This window comes from Rana temporaria, chromosome 3, assembly GCF_905171775.1.
Source record: "Rana temporaria chromosome 3, aRanTem1.1, whole genome shotgun sequence".
Classification (NCBI taxonomy): domain Eukaryota; kingdom Metazoa; phylum Chordata; class Amphibia; order Anura; family Ranidae; genus Rana; species Rana temporaria.
Genome location: NC_053491.1, coordinates 61,003,343 through 61,023,123, shown reverse-complemented (window position 1 = coordinate 61,023,123; position 19,781 = coordinate 61,003,343). Strand labels below are relative to the sequence as shown.

The following is a 19,781-nucleotide window of genomic DNA, read 5'->3' as shown; positions in this document are numbered from 1 at the left end:
TTCCCCCAATACACATTACACTTTATGGGTTCAGCAGAGTGCAGATTTATTATTTTGGGCCAATGGAGGTAAAACTACTTACTGGGAATTCTTAGAATGGACCTATGTGTTGTTTACAAGGAGACAGGAGCCCAACTATCTACTTAGTACTTCCACCTCCTGTAGTATAGATGTGAACTGCATGGTTATTTTTGGGTTTACTAAAAAAAAATATATTATGGTAGGATAGGCCTTATGGTATGATGACATGGGGAGAGTGGTGCTGACTACTAGGGATAGTTTGGGCATTATTGTGTCTAGAATCTATTCTTATCCACTGTGTAGACCTGTAATCATTACATATCATTTTACCACAATAAAGATAGGTGTATTCTATGTATGACAAATGAAATGTCCTTGTGTATAAAATAAAGAGGCAGTGCATTTATAATAAATGGATAAAGCAGTACAATAAAATATAGCATGTTTCAGTTAATCCCCATTAACATGGGTGCCTGGTACAGAGAGTTTGCTGTGTTCAGAGATGACTAAACACATACAAACCTGCCGATTTAGCTGTAGTGTGGCCAGGAACACTGCCCTGAATGCACACTGTCATCATACAGGGTTAGTCAGAGGCTCTATTCGAATGAACAGCAGCCATGCCGGCCATAGATTTTGCATGCAGCGCGTAGCTTTGCCAGCAAAAATCTCAGATTCTCAGTGGCAGCCACCAATGTGTATGTAGCCTGAATATAATATGTCTTTTTTTATTTTATTTTAACATGTAATGTAAATTGTATTTCTTCATGGGCTCACTGCTATGTTTTGTTGCTTAACTTTTGCAGTTAAGTACTTTAGAATATGATGGGGAAGAAATTAGTGGCTTGGCAAGGTGCCCTTTTGACGCTAGACAAACCAATGTGGCTCTTTTTGCTGGTAAGAATTTTTGGCTTTCTTATTTATGACAGATGTGCTTGTGTAAGCTGTTACAGTTTTTCAAATGGATATCATAATTTTAGAGGAGTTTTATTGTAAATTATACTTTACTGAATTAAATATAGCCTTGTGAAAGTAATGATTATAATATATAATAGTGCATTCAGTAGTCAGAATATTAATCTGGCTTGAATAATCTGCTAGCTAGCAAAGTTTCCGGTAAACTCTGGCCTTGCATTTGCTTGGAAATGGACTGAACTCTTCAAAGTGGGCACAGCTTTTAATTCACTGATCTGGCTTAGTTTCACGTTTAAATTATTTTAGGTTGTTAGCCTATCGCTGTCCTTCCTTGTAAATCAAAGTCTGTCACTGTGCATATATGAATGTCAGTATACGTTTGTAGCAATCTGCTAGATGCAAGGAGAGAAGTAGCAGCAGAATTTTAATATCAAAAAGGTGCAAATATCCTTTAATGAACGTTTCTTTGTTCATTAAAGTCATTTATATTTATAGAACAGAGATGGAATCTGGATTTCATGGGAATTCAAGGAATTGGCTTGAGAAAGTCAGGAGGGAGGTTTTTTACTCCTATGGGTAGCCAATGCTGTACCATGTTATTAAGTATATGTAAACATTAAATTACCGTACTTAAACCTTACCTTGCTAAACCTTTTTTGTTACAAGCCTAACTTTTGTATTTTTTTGTATGCATGATTTATGTAACAATGCTTTAATGTTTTTGGAGTTTTTTTTTTACTGAACAAAGTATTTCTTCTCTGTATACAATCCAGGTTCAAGCTTTGTAGATGGTTTAGGAACGTACTTTATGTAATTCATTTACTGAAGATAATTAATTGTTGTTCACTACAGTGCTTTATTTTCAAGCGGCTCATCTCACCAGGAGTTTTGCTCTCCCTTTTTCTTTTAGATGGGAAGTTATACTCGGCTACCATGGCAGACTTCCAAGCCAGTGACGCCGTGATCTATCGGAGCATGGGGGATGGATTTGCTCTGAGGACAATTAAATATGACTCCAAGTGGCTAAAAGGTACTCAAGACCTGGCAGTTATTAATGACATAGAGATCAGACACCTACTTGATATGGGAATGAAGCGTGACTCAGTTTAATAGTATTTCTGAGAAATACGATGCATATTAACTACCTTGGATCCTTTTAGGCATGACACAGCTGTATGATGAAACTAAATGTTACATGCTGATACATCAAGGCCCTTACTCTAAATGCATATTTTTCCTCGTTTCCAAAATAGTTCATGATTGATTCCACTGTTTAAAAAAAAAAAAAAGCTGTAATGTAAATCCTTTGAGGCCCTTTTACACTCCATTAGACAGCATTAAAGGCTGCAAAATCAATTAAGCTGGAATCCACCTATATTTCTACCTCCGGTCAGGAATATGTAATCTTATGTTAACTTTTTGAATTAGAGCTGCATTTTGCCTTTTCTTAAGTAGTTTGGATAATATACATAAATTTGTCTCCCTGCCTTTCCAGAGCCGCATTTTCTGCACGCGATAGAGTACGGAAGTTACATTTACTTCTTCTTTCGAGAGATTGCTGTGGAGCATAACAATTTGGGCAAGGTAAGCATTGAATTGGGGGTGTTCCAGTGATTTGAAATTGTGTCAAGGGAATCTCATACTGTATTTTTTTATATTATTATATTTCTGTACATTTTAAAAGCAAACTTCAGGCAGACCACTAAACCCATAGTTTATATACGCATACTGTATTTTAACTGTCTTTTTTCCTGCAGAGTAGTTGAAATTCTTTTGTGCCAGTCTTATTCATCTATACTATATATTGCAAGCACACCAAGAATCATTTGAAATAATGTAAAAGCGTTTATTTAGTGATCATATAACCGTGGTAAAGTGCAATGTTTTGGGGCAACACAGGACCGCTATGTCAGGATGTGATCACTGAATAAAGACTTGGACACTATTTCAATGCTTCTTGGCATTCTGGAGAGAGATACTTTTGCCTATGGTACCAGTTTGGACCTGGCAGTTGTTGCAGCACCCATTTACTTCATGTCTTTTCAATTAATAGAGCAATATAGGTCCTAGACCTCTCTGAAGGAAACACTGCAATTACCAACAAAGCTTGATCTGAGCATGCTGTAGCCCGGCCTTTTTCAATCGGGGTGCCTTGACAAAAAGCCTAAAAATTGCCCAAAAATGGATCAACAAGCCAGTAAATAGATTTTGGTACACAAAGCCACATATTTTTATTGTGCAGCATTACAACCTTGGGCACAATGTGGACCAGGCACTGGCATCCTATAAACCAATGATGGTTGAAATGGAGAATGTTTAGCGCCTGCACAGCATCCTTGTTATATATCCACTGCCCCTGTATGTCAGTACTGGGGTCACATTTTCAGAGGGAGGGAGAAGAGAGGCTAGAATAGTAGTCAGCACTGGTTTGCAAAGGTGAAGGAATAAATCCTCTCTATTGTTCGGTGGCTCACATGTGTGTAAAACTATCAGTTTCTTTACATTTTAGAATAGGGTGACTCAAGATTGACTGCCTTGACTGAAAAAAGGCTGAGAAACATAGCCTATTACTGGACAATGAAGATGGCAGTATACTAATGGGATCATCACAAGTTGGGAGGGCAATATTGTTGATTGCAGCTGATTGGCTAACTATTCTGTTTTCAGTCTTGTTGTGTGGGGGATTACAGAAGACTAAAATAAAGATAGATTCATGTAGTTATACATGTAATGGTCTTTTTTTCCTTACCCTTGTATCAGATCCCCCCCGATCCTTGCATTACAGTAGTTTGGGGTTGTTGTGGGTCATAATGGGTCGTAATGTTGTTCTGGCTATATCATAAATGTCTATGGTCAAATATAGTGACAGAATAGAGTGGAAATAGCCATAGAGCATAAATGAATGAACAGACTGTATAAAGTTGTAATACAAAATGGTATCTAGCCTTTGACACACATTCATGCACATTCAACTTTATGAGTCACAGTTGAGCAAAAAAGAATTTCTGTGTTTCGAGGTTATGCTGCCTTTCCGTTTGCAAATACTAAAAATCTAGCCTGCTTCTTACAACAAGCCAGCACTTGATACATCTCCCTGCTATTATGAAATTATCCATCAGCCTGGAGCTGTTCATTTTCATCTGCTTCTTAACCACAGTTTCTGTTAAAATGATATTTGCTTCAATCTTTTCTCTAATTAATCTTCAAAGCTGGACTTTACCTGACCTAAAAAGACTAATGTACATTGTATGGCCCAGGTGTATTACAGTTTGCTTAGTCTTAACAGAGTAAAGGAAATAATATTACAGAGAATACATGGATTTTCCAAGAGCAAAATGGCTGGCAGGATGTTGTGCAACTCTGATTAGGACACCACTTTGTTTTTGGCATGGATTAAATGTATAAATATGTTTATATTTCAACAGAGGTTCCATTGTGCCTCCCAAATGTTAAATATTTAAATCACACAAATGCAGTTTATGATACTTTGGCTGCATTATAGACATTCCACTGTAAATTATTTAACCATTTACGCATGGTTAATTAAAGACTTCACAAAAGGTGGGGGGATCTGTGTGAATGTTATGGGCTGTGCTCAATGGTGCATTAAAATGCACATCAAACTGCAGTTAAATACGGTCTGCTTTCTTTTAGTAACTAATTCAGATAAACTAGAGCTCCTGCTTAAACCCAACAAGTGCAAGCTTCTATAAACTGGGAAGAGAAGGGCTTTTATATGTCTTTATTATCTGTTGTTTTGGCAGTAAAAGACTTATTCAAATAGCATTCACTTCACGAGGTTCATGAAAAAGTCTAGCCGCAAAAGAGGATTTTCATTCTTCTTGGACCTATAACTGCATAAAAAGTACAAGGAAAATATCTTGGATCATGGTTCAGGAAAACATGCACATACCCTTGACATCCTCGTAGGAATTGGATGAAACAATTTTGGTAGAACATTTCGAAAAGACATCTTATTCTTCTTTTTATACTTCTTCTTTCTTTCCTATCCTTTTCTTCCTTTCTTTTTCTCTTTCTCTTTATTCTTACTACTATTCTTACTACCATCTTTGCCAAAATATTACCTGGTTAGGTGGGTAGCAGACATTAAAAGGACACATCCCCGCCAGTTATATATATTTGAAACTCGTTCTCTTTTATGTTATATTAGGCCTCATACACACGACCGAGTAACTTGTCGGGCGAAACACATCGTTTTCCTCGTCGAGTTCCGTGTTAGGCTTGTCGAGGAACTCGACAAGCTTGCTTTGCGTACACACTGTCAAGACAAAATCTCCTCGTTCTCAAACGCGGTGATGTACAACACATGCAACGGCAGGGGAAGTTCGATTCCACTTGCACAACTCTTGGGACTGCTTTTGCTAATCTTATGTGTTTGCGTGTTAAATAAAAGTTTGGTTTTGGTAAGAGACGATTTGCACTTTTCAGTCTGTTACAGCTTTAAAAATGTGTTATCTCCATTACAAATGCTACTTTTACTCCCGTCTCATACTTTAATCTGAGCAAGCGCGGGTTTCTTAGCATACACATGCTCGAGTTTCTCGTCAGAAACCAGCCCAACCAGGAACTCGACGAGCCAAATCAGACTCCTGTCGAGGAAATAGAGAACTTGCTACCATTTTTCCTAGATGAAAAACGTACACACGACCGGTTTCCTCGGCAAAAAATCTCTCCCACCAAGTTTCTTGATGGATTCTGCCGAGGAAACCGGTCGTGTGTACGAGGCCTGACTGTGGATTTATTGTTCTACTGTGTAAAAGAATGTATCAATGACTCTATTTTCTCTGAAAAAAATTCATTAAAAACTATTGAAAGAAAAAAATACAAGGAGAGCCCCATACTACAGTTTCAGGAGCATGTGTTTGTAGAGTGCTATTTTTTTGTATAATCAGTTTTTATTATGATTTTTCAGAAAAAATACACAATATGTACCACAGCTCAGCAGGGAAAAAGCCCTTGCAATATATATGAAAAGTACAAACAAATTACAGTCAACATATAACAAGCAATAACAATGACTATAGGCAGTATTAGAAGAGTTGCAAGGCTGAAAAGCATTCCTGAAATTTAGTGTAAGTGTACAAAGGTAATTATTGTAATAGGAGGCATGAAATATAAATCAACTAGTACGCAGGCAAGAGTGAAAAAAGCCACCCTGTACATCAAGCCTTACCAGGACTATTTGCAGGCATGAGTGGAACCTCCAACTGTGGTGTATGAGGAGAGCCCCACAGCCAAATCGGAGGGCCTGGCTGCTCAATACTAGATCAAGGGCCACTAACATAATGAAAGGAAACCAAAAAAAAAGAAAGGAAAGTAACTATATATATATATATATATATATATATATATATATATATATATATTCAACCTATCAGGTTCACATTAGGAAACCTAGATGGTGCAACTGCCTCTCTCTTTAGCGTTTTACAGGACAAAAAATGTATAGCTGCCAGGGTCCTGGTGGGTCTATGGCTCCCACATCCCAAAACATGGTGGGATAGTGGGTAATGGCCCTGTCATGTGAGAACAGCCAAGTCAGCGCTGTAAAGTGAATACACAACCATACCTAGTGGACCCCCCCCTGTATCAAGTAGGGGCTAAGTAAAGTGTCTATCCCCAGGGATTCATCCTTTTTTTTAAAGTAATTGTTGTTGTCATTTAGCCACTTTCAACCAAGCTCAACTACCATAAAAGTGGGCTTCCAAGCATTTTTAAAGGAAATCTTTGGTCACAGCATACACTTTTTTTTGTTTTATAACCTCAGCATTGTAATAACAATACAAACAATTGTTATTATTGACAATCCAATATAATCTTACCTGAAAAATCTCCTTTCATGTGGTTGTGCCTGTCTGCTGGCCATCCCTTTCCACAACTTTCTGGGTTCCCTGCATGCTTTGCAGTGTCTTTTCTGCTGTTTACTTTCCATTTCTAAGCACTATATATCCCATGGTACCCCTTGTTTCTTACAAGCAGTGATTTCTGTCCCAACTATGCCTCCTGAAATTCATTGTCTAAAAACCTTGTAGTTCAGAAGGCAGGCTCTGTGAAATGTATGACACAGTAGTGCCTATTCACAGGGCATTGTGACTATTTTCACAGAATTCAAGGAGATAAACGTGTGGGGAACGTCATAAAATTATTTAAAACTTCATCATTCAGAGTAAGCTAGAAATCATTGAAGAGCAATGTGGAAATAAATATATTCCATTTTGACCATAGATATTCTTTAAACTCATGCATGCACATATGTTTTTGGTATGGATTTTGACCATTTTCCACAGAAATGGGGAACTTGCCCATAGTGACCAATTCGATCATATCTTTATTTCTCAGAGAGTAAGAGATTAATGGATGAATGCCTTAATAGTGGCTATGGAAGGCTTTCTACTTTTGTAGAGAATCCAGTTTTTAGAAGCAGGTCCAGTGGATTCACTGTAGTAAGAGGTTGCTGTTAGAGCAACAACCCACATGATCTCTTTGCATGCTTAAAGTAAAAATCATATTCAGGATCCTTTTGGCAGGTTTTTCTTAATGATGGGCACTTCTATTTCCTAACAATCAATGCTTTATTCATTTTTCACAGGCTGTACATTCCCGTGTAGCCCGCATATGTAAAAACGACCTAGGGGGATCACAGAGAGTCCTGGAGAAACACTGGACATCATTTGTAAAGGCAAGGCTCAACTGCTCTGTTCCAGGGGATTCTTTCTTCTACTTTGATGTTCTGCAGTCTATAACTGACATAATAGAAATCAATGGAATTCCCACTGTTGTTGGAGTGTTTACTACACAGCTTAATAGGTAAAGAGAGGAATAATCTGACATCAAATGGAAACCTTCACTTTCGTCTCGGCTTTACAATAGCTTCTATTCCATTGTGAACACCAAAAAGATTATTTTCTCTCTTTTTCTGCTGTTTAGTATACCAGGTTCCGCGGTTTGCGCTTTTACGATGGATGACATTGAGAAGGCTTTCAGAGCAAGATTTAAAGAACAAAAGACTCCAGACTCTGTTTGGACAGCTGTACCTGAAGACAAAGTACCAAAACCAAGGTATGGGGATTGCTTTAATACAGGCGTGTTCCATTTAGTGAATTAATGAAGCATTGGCTTTTAAAGTCATGATGAATTGTGGTGAAAGTTTTATTGAGGCCGTATTTTCTCTTTGTTTTAGGCCTGGTTGCTGTGCAAGACATGGCTTTGCTGAAGGTTATAGGTCTTCTACTGAATTTCCAGATGAAACTCTGGCTTTTATCAAGTCCCATCCCTTGATGGACTCTGCAGTCCCTTCTATCAGCGAAGAGCCTTGGTTCACAAAAACCCGTGTCAGGTATGATATCCAACACCAACTTCATTCTGGATAGCATGCAATGTTTTTAAATACTGAAGAGCATGAACGATGACCAGAATCTGACAATGGCTTTAGCTTATTTATCAAAAATCCCATTGTTTAACTTACTACAGACTTTTCCCTTACAGACAATATGCATTACTCAAGCAAATCAATGTTTAGATGGAGCTTTTCAATGCACTGAAATGTAATGTATCCCTATATATTAGTTACCAAAACACTCCGATCAGAGTTCCCTGCCATTGGCTGAGAGCGCTGATCGGGAGTCAGCTGCTGGTTTTCCAGCATGCATGTCCAACAGAAGCCAGCCAGACCGTCATAGGCACTGGCAGAATGTCAGACGGTATTTTTTGTACTGGTAAATGTCTCCCGACATCCTGCCTGTGTGTATGAAGCTTTATAAAAGCACTAACACTAAAGCAATACAAGCTAATATGTGGGGCTCTTTTTTTTTAAGTGTAGACCATAGTGGCAGCCTGGCTCCAAACTGCAGGGGCGATCATCTCTCATTTGAGACTGCCCTTTAAATGTCTGCTGAAGCACTGTTGAACTTGGAGGAATTTAAGAGTGGTTAAGGAGGGGGTGTGGTGTGCTCTTATTTTTAGGTTGTTTTTTTGCGGTTATATAGGTGGCATCGTAAAGGCTAAATATTTGAATGCTGTAAACTTTGGACTTCCCAATATTTGAACCCTTTATGTGAACCTGTTGGTGGTTTAATATAATTGGGGGTTGTGTAGATTGTTAAAAGTCTTTGAATTAATTTGGCTGCTAGCCATAGCAGTGCACTGTATGGTCTGAACCTAGGGTGATGTTTATTGTCTTTTTTAATGGTGTAAGGTGAAGGGTGCTTTTTACTTCTTCTATTGTGATTTTTTTTAATTTAAATTTAGTTACTAATACTGTAACTGTAACCTTTTATATTGCATGACTTTACCTAGGTGGTGATAATAGTTTTTCTATGTGATATTTAGGTTTAGAGACCATGGGCCAGATTCACGTAGAATCGCGGCGGCGTAACGTATCGTATATACGTTACACCGCCGCATTTTCATTGCAAGTGCCTGATTCACCAAGCACTTGCTTGGGCGTAAGCCCGTGTAATTCAAAGGGGCGTGTGCCTTTAAATTAGGCGCGCTCCCGCGCCGGACCTACTGCGCATGCTCCATTTTTAAATTCCCGCCGTGCTTTGCGTGAAGTGACGTAATTTTTTCGAACGGCGACGTGTGTAGCGTACTTTCGTATTCCCGGGCGTCTTACGCAAGAAAAAAAATGTGAAATTTGACGCGGGAACGACGGCCATACTTTAACATGGGCTGTGTAAAGTTAGGGCAGGTAAAACGACGACTAACTTTGCGACGGGAAACTAGACTAGCAACGACGTAACGAACGCGAAAAACCGTTGTGGATCGCGTAAAAGCTCATTTGCATACCCGACGCTGGAATACGCTGGAATACGACGCAAACTCCACCCGCCGAGGTACTGCATCCTAAGATCCGACGGTGTAAGACAATTACACCTGTCGGATCTAAGGGCTATCTATGCGTAACTGATTCTATGAATCAGTCGCATAGATACTCTGAGAGAAACGCCGTCGTATCTCTTCTGTGAATCTGGCCCCATGTTCTTAAGTACAGGACTGTAATATTGATATCCCAAAGGACTCCATTGGCCTTTGCATTGTTTTTAAAATAGTAATTTTTTTAGGCCTGACACCACGTGCTTAGGAATTCAGAGCTTGGTCGTATTAAAGAGGACAGTAGAAGCACACTGTATTTCTGGCACATCAGCAGTTATTTTTCTGTACTTTATAGCATGTTTAAAGAGATACAATATAGGCACTGATGGTGGCTTTGATAGATGGCACTTATGGGCACTGATAGGCGACACTGATGGGCAGCACTGATAGGTGACACTGATGATGAGGAACTGATGGGCACTTATTGGCAGCACTAGTGGGCACTGTTGGGTCCTGATTATCAGTGCTGATGTTCCTTTAACAGAAGCCAGTGCTCAGCTTGTGTTTACATCCTGTGATCAGCTGTCATTGGCTGATGTGCTGATCACGTGGTAAAGGGCCGCTGTGATTGGCCCCTTACCCCGATCTGTGATCAGCTGAGTCTGAAGCACTCTGCGATCAGAGTTCACCTCCCGCACACCGCTGGTGGCATGCGGGCAGGGCAATCATGAGGGGGCCCTTCATGTACACCTTCCTGGCAAAGTAAGTCCATGCTGTAGCCATTTTTCGACTATAGCATGGACATGAAGTGGTTAAAGCCCAGTGTCTCTAATCAACAAGTTTGTGAACCACACCACTGACATTTCACAGGCCCCTGGCTTTCAGTCTAAGCACATCTGGCAAAGCTGGGTCAAAGTTAATTATATTTCTGTCATTTAAAAAAAAAAAATGTTCAAATAACTTATTGTATTTCAACAAAATGTTGCTCAGAAAAAGAAAAACAATCCTTATTACTTCTGAAAAGGTTGCTATCAGCCCCTGGCTAAAGATAATTATACAAGAGTGACTTTATGACTGTATATGTGCATGCACAAAGCCCATATCCCTGCATAGTTATCATATAACTTGACTAGTTGGGATTTTTTGTTTGTACATTTTTAGACCTAGGTCGTGTATGCATCTAACAACAGCAAGTCATTTAAAATGTGCATATTCTGGAAGATTGAAAGCAAAGATGGGTAGAGAACATTTTCCTACTTCTTCTAAAACAACGCTCTTAACGCTGCATTATAGTGCTTAAAGAAAAAAGTCAAAGGAGCCGTTTCTGTGGCACTTAAAGAGAACCTGTACTTTGCATATTTAGGGCAAAAGAACAGGTTTTCCTCACAGCCAAGCTCTCTCAGTGTTCATTACCTGCCTTCCCCAAAACCCAATTAGCCTGGTCAGAAGGGAGCTCACAGACCTAGTGAACGGCTAAATCTGGGTAGTTCACAGAGCTCTAGGGATCAAACAGGGTGGCGCTAGATCTTGGAGAAGCTAATTAGCAGAAATAGTTGGGTTTATGTACTAAACTGAAGTGTTATTTCACCATGAATGGGAAAAACACTGACTCCCTTTAAACTATCAGATATACAGATAGCCCACTGGTAATGTTCATGGGAACAGGCCACAACCAAAATTTCCTATGTATGTTAGCACATACATACTGTAATCACGAGTCATGAAAATCCCCTGTATTAACATAATTTGTCACAAAAGTTTGAAAAATGTGATATCATTATTCTCGTCTGTTTATTTCAGGTACAGATTGACAGCTGTTGCAGTTGACCATCTCGCTGGCCCCTACCTTAACTACACAGTTATATTTGTGGGCTCAGAAGCTGGGATTGTTCTAAAGATCTTAGCCAAGACTAATCCATTTTCTCTGAATGACAGTGTATTACTGGAAGAAATTGATGCTTACAACCGTGCAAAGTAAGCATTACCTTGTACAAAACAAATGTATTGATTTCACTTGCAAGTCGCTCTCCTATACAAATGCACACTTCTCTTGGCAATAGGAAAATTGTGCTTTTAACGTAAAAATGCTTATTAAACATAAACCTGGAATAGTAAAGAAAATAAGCTGAAATTGTAAGTACTCATTAGATCATCAAAAAATGATTTATGATTAGTTGCTATGACTTACAGAACATGGCATACCAACAATGTACAGTTGTTGCTATCCACAGCAACCAGTCTCTTTCTTTCATGTTCATGGGAGAGTGGGAGACAAGTTTAGGGCTTTAAGTTTTCACACACAAGGTCAAATTATTAGTTTTAGTTTTTTTCACATGCACATTTGAACTTAGCTTGTATCCTTGTGTATATAAAATGAATGGTTTCAATAATTTCATTCCTATCTATATTACTTCTACAGATGTTATGGAGGCAATGAAGAAGACCGAAGGGTCGTGTCTCTGCAAATGGATAAAGACCACCACTCCTTATTTGTAGCTTTTTCAGGATGCATTGTTCGTCTGCCTCTAAGCCGCTGTGATCGATATGGCTCATGCAAAAAGTACGTATGGTTATTGTATTTGAGCGGTTGCTAGTTGTTAAAAATAAAGCATAGATGTGCCTGACAAATGCTTTCTTGTTAATCTACAGGTCTTGCATCAGTTCAAGAGATCCTTATTGCGGTTGGCTAAACCATGAAACCTGTGGCAGAGTCAAACCTGGCATGTTGTAAGTGTAATCGCCCTCTAATTGCTAAATGTGCTGATAGATTTCAGTTTACTAGAGGTTCTAAATGGTTTTATTAGGATTATGCGTTTCTTCTTTCTACCAGTATGACTTCAGTTAGAATAAAATAATTTTTGTTTAGTGACAGAAATTACTGTGTATTTTATTTGGTATTTCCAAAGTAATACTTAGGAGACAGAAAACATTAATCCTTTCGAGAATTGTAATATCTGCTTTGAATCCAGTTGGGAGGTGAAGTATTGCTTCTCTGGAGAATCCTATTAATTATCACGGAACAATTCTCCTGTACAAACAAGCATAAATTGGCTTTCTATGTATACACAATACATTTTGTCTTGTTAGAACTTGCTGTTCAGATGTATTCTATTCGTTATACGTGTAAAACAGAGCTTTTCTTGCTCTAGTAGTATTTTGCAGTAAATTTATTGTGTGTTTTTTTTCATTACACAGTTTTGGTTATGAGCAGGATGTGGAACATGGTAACACGGCACAGCTTGGAGACTGCCATGGTAAGAACCGGGTCTTTACTAATCTCATTAGAGTATTTTAATTTGAGCTTTGTAGAGAAGAATACAGAGTGCACTCATATTGCGCATACCACCTTTCAATCTTAACTTATTTTTTTCATGGGCTTAGCTGTCTTGCAGTTGATGAAAACACGATGTGAAATGTGTTTTTTTTCCTTTGTATATTATTTTTGGGCTATGTGCAACTGCTTAAGGACATACCAAAAAATAAATTGAAAATACATTTTTTTTTTTTGCTTTTTTTTTTTTTTTTTTTTTCGAACTTATGTAACATTTTTGTTTCCTTTAATTTTGTTTTACTGATGACCTGTTCCTTTAATTTTAGAAAAATTGTCTACTACAACTACACCAGATTACAAAATATTTGGCGATCCAACATCTGGTTAGTTTTATTAATTTTATCTAAAATTAACTGCCTTTTCTTTTGGTTCAGCATTTTCTGCTCTTATGCCCGACCCTACCCTACCCTTCCTCTCTTCCTTTTGCAGTTGGCCTCATTTTTGTGCTTCAACTTCATGCACTCACTAATTGCAAGGATGGATATCTGTCCTTTTTTCGTTTGTATTTTTTTTTTTTAAAGATAATTAATTCACCTATGTGTGGTCGCATGTTACCCAGTTGCCCGTTATTGATGGATGCGTCAAATTTTTTATTAAAAGTCTAATTAGTATGTGACATTTCCACAGCATGAAAGCCAGCCAGCCAGCTTTCCTTATGGCTCTTCATACATTTGTCAGAATGTGTTTTTCATCTATTGGTTATAGATGATGGTCACATTATTCATACTACATCTTTATACTTGACTGTACTTTTACTAAAATGTTGTATTACTCTGCGTTATGTCATGTTCTAGTTATGTAAAATGTAACCGGTTAAAGTCCAAGAGTATATGTCAAAGTTTCAATGTTTATGTTAAAGAATACTCCAATAATGTGTAGTTTCCACTTTTAGGAAGAAGGGAAACTAGCTAATGGCTAATGGTGGGAGCCATACGACCCCAATTGGTCAGTGTTACTCTGGGGCCGGTAGAGCATTTATAGTGGTTTAGTTCTCATTGATACAAGGAACAATGGTTAATTTCTGTCTCAGAATTCTACAGTAGATGTGTCTTCCTTCTTCTAAGCCAAAACCTCTGGCTGTCTTCATATGTTACAGCTTACCTACAACAGTGTCCAATCAAATGATAGATGGTAGGCAGACTCCCCCCTACCCTAAACCATTTTACTGCAGTTGATGTAGGTTACTATTACCTTAACAGATCTTCCACATAGTCTGCTTTTTTGCTGAAAGTGGAAAACCCATTTATTCCTTATGTAAGGTAACATTCAAATAGATCGATATTTAGAGGTATGTTTCAGAATATAATTTAATAAACATTTGTTTGCTACTACAGACATTGATGTTCCTACCACTTCTGTAACCACAATGACAAGTAGTCCAGTCATTCTCCCTAAAGTGATTGGTTCCTGGAAACCCAGAATGACTGGCGCTCGGAAATTTGTCCAAGAAGATGACCCAAACTCATCTGATTATACTGATACATTAACAGGTGTCCCAAATGGTAAGGCCTTCAAGGGGAATGTTGAAGACTGAGTGGAGACTTGCCCGCCTACAGATTACATTTATCTATGTACGTGACCGTATTCTATTTGCTTTACTGGCTTTTATAACAACCTAAAAATATCACTTTAGATGGGTTGGTCATGATGCCATCTTATTATATGTTTAAAACATGGACACTGTACAGTGATGAATGTAATTGCTGTAAGGATTGTATGGTAGGTCTACACTCAGAAATGGCAGTGTATCTTTATTTTTCTTTTATGTTGAATGCATTTTACAATGCATTTGATTTTTTTTTGTGTGTGTTTCTTATTATTACATGTCATTATTTTTTTGGTATTTTGTTTTATTACATTTCATTATTATTATTATTATTATTATTATTATTATTATTATTATTATTATTTGCTATTTTGTTTTACCAAGTAACATCACACGGCTATTGAGTTTATGGCATTGTGAATTATATGTACCATAGCTAAAGGATTCTTCTTTAAAATAGATGATGATTTTCTAAAACTTCACAATTAGCCCACATTGATATTTAGGAGCTTTCACTCTTCCGTCATTGTGGCATTTTATTTTTTACATAATCAAAGGGACCTACAGATGGCCAAGTCATTGTACCAAAAAACTGTCCCAATATGTGAAGTTTATCGATTTAGAACTTACATTAACAGCTTAAAAAACAGTCCAGTAACTGGAAGAGACTTACTCAATTTAAAATAGTTTCCGAACTAACTCTGTAATGAAGTTCCTTGCACAGTTCCTCAAATATTCTTGTTTCAAAAGGCAGCAAGGATGTCTTTTTCAAATTTAATACAGTGCTGATTATGGGAACCTAATACTTTTAATGGTTGACATCCCTTTAATGAAGCAATTCTCAAGCCACAGGCTGATATGAACCAATTGTCTAGCCATTTTAAAATATAACCTTTCTTGCAATTATTGGTGCATTACATTTGACTAGCCACCCATAATTTAAGCTATTTGAGGTGCACATGAGGTTAAGTCAAAGGGAAAATTTTAATTGGTTAAAAAAAAAAAAAACATTGAGTGTGGGATTTCCCACTTATAAATACTCAACACAAAATAAGTCTAGTTTAGATATGCATTGCTTTCATACTTCACTTAATTATTTTCAGTGCCTTGCTTAAGTTTTCTGTCTTTTAAATTATGAACTTTTTGCGTTGTCTGTTTTTTTTTTCCTTTGTTTACTTTTTAATGAGTTCATTCTTCAGTTGTAATTTATGTGTGCACGTTTTGTTTTTCCTTTCTACACTGCCAACAAATCTTGATAACCCGGAGCATTTCTTGCTAAATGTTCAAAGGCCTTCCCACTAACATAATCCAGCTTTCTCTCTGGTTCTAGTACTAATTCTTTGCCTAAACATTATAATAGCAACATGAAGTATTGCACTCAGGTAGGAGCTGTTCTAACCAGCTGGGTTTAACGTTTTTGGAGGATTTATCTTCAATTTTTCTTTGTATGAGCAGTTTAACTTCTTGTATGTCTGTGGTTGCTGACTTACCTTTCTGATAGTGACAAGCAATTAACATCAACGTTCCCTTCTAAGCCAGCTGTTTAAAGCATATTGTATTAATGTATGGTTATGTAGCTGCTTATAAATTACTCTTGTGTATAATGTATAAATCCAAGATATGTTTCTCAAATATTTCTCAGGTTTATTTTTACTGGTGCGCTAATACTGTTTTTTTTCTTCGAACAAGTTAGTTAATCTTCAATATAGTATTACTAATGGTCTTGCCAAATTCTTATTGATGTTATATAAACAGCATAGCAGATAATCCGGTTGCATATTATACCTGCAAGTGTATGGGATTATTGTGTGAACCGACACAATATTTTATACAATTCCACACAATTAGCAGTTCTGGGAAACAGAGTCTAGAATTTAAACAGCAGTTTTTGCCTACACAGGTTACCACTGAATACCTTTTCCAGGCAGCTGTTACATATTGAGTAACCACTCCCAGTCACCTAGAGAAGGTCTTCTTTGGTAACTTGAGGTGCACAAGTCCAAATGCTTAAATTGGCATCTTGGACTTCCTCTAAATTTCCAGGAATGCACTGGAGTCCTGGCCTCAGGTGAGTTCTGTGAAAAATAGACTTGACCAATATTAATTTCTATAATAAATATACAGTATAAGTGGACACAAAAAAACATGAATGTGGGTACATTTCCATATTATTTGCATGTTGTAACATTTTTTGTTAAGCGCCTCAAAGAAAGAACACATTTATTTTTACCTTCTGACTTCCATCAGAATATTATGTGATTGTGCGGTGCTTTTTCTGACCTTGACTCTGTGTAATCGTATCACAGCTGTAAAAATCTTATTAGCATAAATAAACATGGCTCTGAGCACAGGTTTCCTAACGCAGCAAAGTAGAACAAATTACAATCCAAATTGCCCAGAAATTTGCCGTGGAAAGGCTCTGTCCAAGCACAATTTGTAACGTAAAATTATAGAATTTCTTGAAATATCTTTGCATATTTTGCCTTATTTTGTGTTCTGCCATGGAATACAAACTAATTACATAGGAATTCCAACCAAGCAAACATTAAACTCCCTCCTATACTATATTGCAGTAAACACCCTATATTTATCACAAGCTGTAATTGCCCATATGTATGTTGTAGCTGTCACCTAATTTTAATTTTACGTTCATCATTTATCCTCTCCAAGTTGTTTTCCATCCTGACTGACACAAGGTTTAATAGAAGGGAGACTGTGAACAGAATGCAAATGATCCTTTTTAGATAAACACATTTAATGAGTTGTCACTATTTTGAAGACCCCTGACTTATTGTGAGTTGCAAAGATATGTCTTGAAAATTGGCATTTGTTTATTTTTACAGGTGTAAGGTGGGAAGTACACTCGGGAGAATCAAATCAAATGGTGCATATGAATGTGCTGATCACTTGTGTCCTGGCCGCATTTGTTCTTGGAGCTTTCATTGCTGGAGTTATTGTCTACTGCCACCGGGAAATGTTTGCACGAAAAAACAGAAAAATACATAAGGATGCTGAGTCTGCCCAATCATGTACTGACTCCAGTGGAAGCTTTGCCAAACTTAATGGTTTGTTTGACAGCCCTGTTAAGGAATACCAACAAAGTATTGATTCGCCTAAACATTATACTAATATACTTACTAGTAGAAAGGAACTTCCACACAGTGGTGAAACCAAGGTCATCATGATGGATGTTCAAGGACAGCCACCTGAACTAGCTGCACTTCCGACGCCTGAATCAACACCAGTGCTTCAGCAAAAGAGCTTACAGCCCATCAAAAACCAGTGGGAAAAAGTTCAAAATAATTTAAATATTTCACGTAAAGAAACCCCTCTTAAAAGTCCACAGTTTTTTCCTTCAAGCCCTCCCCCTCACTCTCCTCTTGCTCACGGACAAATCCCAAGTGCAGTTGTTCTTCCAAATGCCACCCATGATTACAATACTTCTTTTTCTAATTCCAATGCACACAAATCGGACAAAAAGCTTCATAACCTTGAGCATTCTTTGGTTAAACAGCCAAGTAAAAGAGATCATCGACGTTCTGTGGATTCCAGAAATACGCTGAACGACTTTCTAAAACATCTGAATGAATCTGCGGGGAACCCCAAAGCTATGATGGCAGATATACAAGTAGCTCATCAGAATACCCACCAGACGCCACATCAGACACTGATGCTTGACACTATGGGAAATATGTCTGAAATTCCACCTAAAGTTCCAAATAGGGAGGCATCCTTGTACTCCCCCTCTTCAACTCTTCCACGAAATAGCCCAACAAAACGGGTGGATGTGCCTTCTACCCCAAATGGACAAATGTCATCTTTAGAATCACAAAGAAGTTACCATAAAAACTCTTCCCAGAGGCATTCAATATCAGCTATGCCCAAAACTATGAACTCACCAAATGGTGTCTTGATTTCCAGACAACCTAGTGTTAATAGAGGCGGATATATGCCTCCAAGTCCTAATCCAAGGATGGACTACATGCAAGGAACACCTGTTATAGTTCATCAACAGACTTCCTTATCACGACAAAGCAGCTATACGGGACATGGAACTCTCCCTCGTATGGGAATTAAGAGGACAACTTCAATAAAGCCTGACGTGCCACCAAAACCCTCATTTGCCCCACAAACTACAACAGTTAGACATCTAAATAAATATAGCTACTGATACCTATCATCTTGTTTAATATGTGTATGGTTATAACACTTTGTGTTGTAAAAGAAACTTTAAGGCAGAGAGAAGCTTGCTTGTCGAACCAGTACCCACATGACAGACCAAAGAAATGGTCTTTAGTTTGGTAACAATAGGATTTGCCAAGACATGGGAGCTGCAAACTATGCTTGTAATGAACAAATCAGAGGAAAGTGCTGGTCATTTTGCTTCTTTTGTTTGGAGATACAGTAAGTGGACATGTAGCACAGTTGGGGCTACCTTGCAATTACAAAAACCTGATACAGTACTAAGAATTTAAATATACTTGAAACAAAAAAAAAAAAAAACGGGCTTTCATTTCAAACTGCCGCTGTGTGTAGTCATCCCATTAAATGTGAACATATTAATATGTATGCATTCACCTTGCCTCTTGCACAAGAGTCAAAAAAGTGTCTCAGTTAAAGTTTGCATTTTTAGTTAATGTACCTTTTATTATATGAAGTCCAATACATATCATCGGTCATCTGTAGCATTTCTGTATGCTCTTGACGTGTACCTGTTTAGTATGTGTGTGTGTGTGTGTGTGTTTGTCTCTCATACACACATACATGTGAACGTAAGGATTCTCATTGCAATTTCTATGCTGTGCCATTGTTTACAATGAGCATAACTGGACAAACAGTTAATTTCTTCCCACTAGTATTCTAGTGGGAGAACAGCTGAAGGTTAACATCTGTATCTCCCCTGCCTTCCAGATAATTGACTTGGCTGAACAAGGTACCTCGTGCAAGAATGTAAAGATTTCTTAGAACTGTTATGCTGCTATTAAAAAAAAATGTGTAATTCACTGGACATGCTGGGGAGAATCTACATTTATGTATAATCATGCTTGTTTCCTCCTGGCATCAGTTAGTAGCTTGGTGTACCTAGCCATGGTGAATTGAATCCCATTGATTAAAGCTGGTGTTGAAGGAAAC

The 19,781-nt window shown here is 37.8% G+C and overlaps 1 protein-coding gene across 5 annotated transcripts in view; it reads left to right on the top strand.

Annotated features, from left to right (window-relative positions):
- Positions 1-19,213, top strand: part of SEMA6D (semaphorin 6D) — an 82,316-nt gene extending 63,103 nt beyond the window's left edge. For 2 of the 5 annotated variants that reach the window (XM_040342660.1, XM_040342659.1), the window contains exons 7-19: positions 828-918; positions 1,847-1,966; positions 2,432-2,520; positions 7,547-7,764; positions 7,885-8,016; positions 8,138-8,293; positions 11,572-11,745; positions 12,191-12,331; positions 12,421-12,498; positions 12,967-13,025; positions 13,369-13,425; positions 14,437-14,604; positions 17,492-19,213. In XM_040342660.1, coding sequence (XP_040198594.1) covers positions 828-918; positions 1,847-1,966; positions 2,432-2,520; positions 7,547-7,764; positions 7,885-8,016; positions 8,138-8,293; positions 11,572-11,745; positions 12,191-12,331; positions 12,421-12,498; positions 12,967-13,025; positions 13,369-13,425; positions 14,437-14,604; positions 17,492-18,819 — 2,811 coding nt within the window. In that variant the 3' untranslated portion in view covers positions 18,820-19,213. The remainder of the gene's footprint in view (positions 1-827; positions 919-1,846; positions 1,967-2,431; positions 2,521-7,546; positions 7,765-7,884; positions 8,017-8,137; positions 8,294-11,571; positions 11,746-12,190; positions 12,332-12,420; positions 12,499-12,966; positions 13,026-13,368; positions 13,426-14,436; positions 14,605-17,491) is intronic. The other 3 variants (XM_040342661.1, XM_040342662.1, XM_040342663.1) reach the window with 3 other exon arrangements.
- The last annotated feature ends 568 nt before the right edge of the window (positions 19,214-19,781 follow it).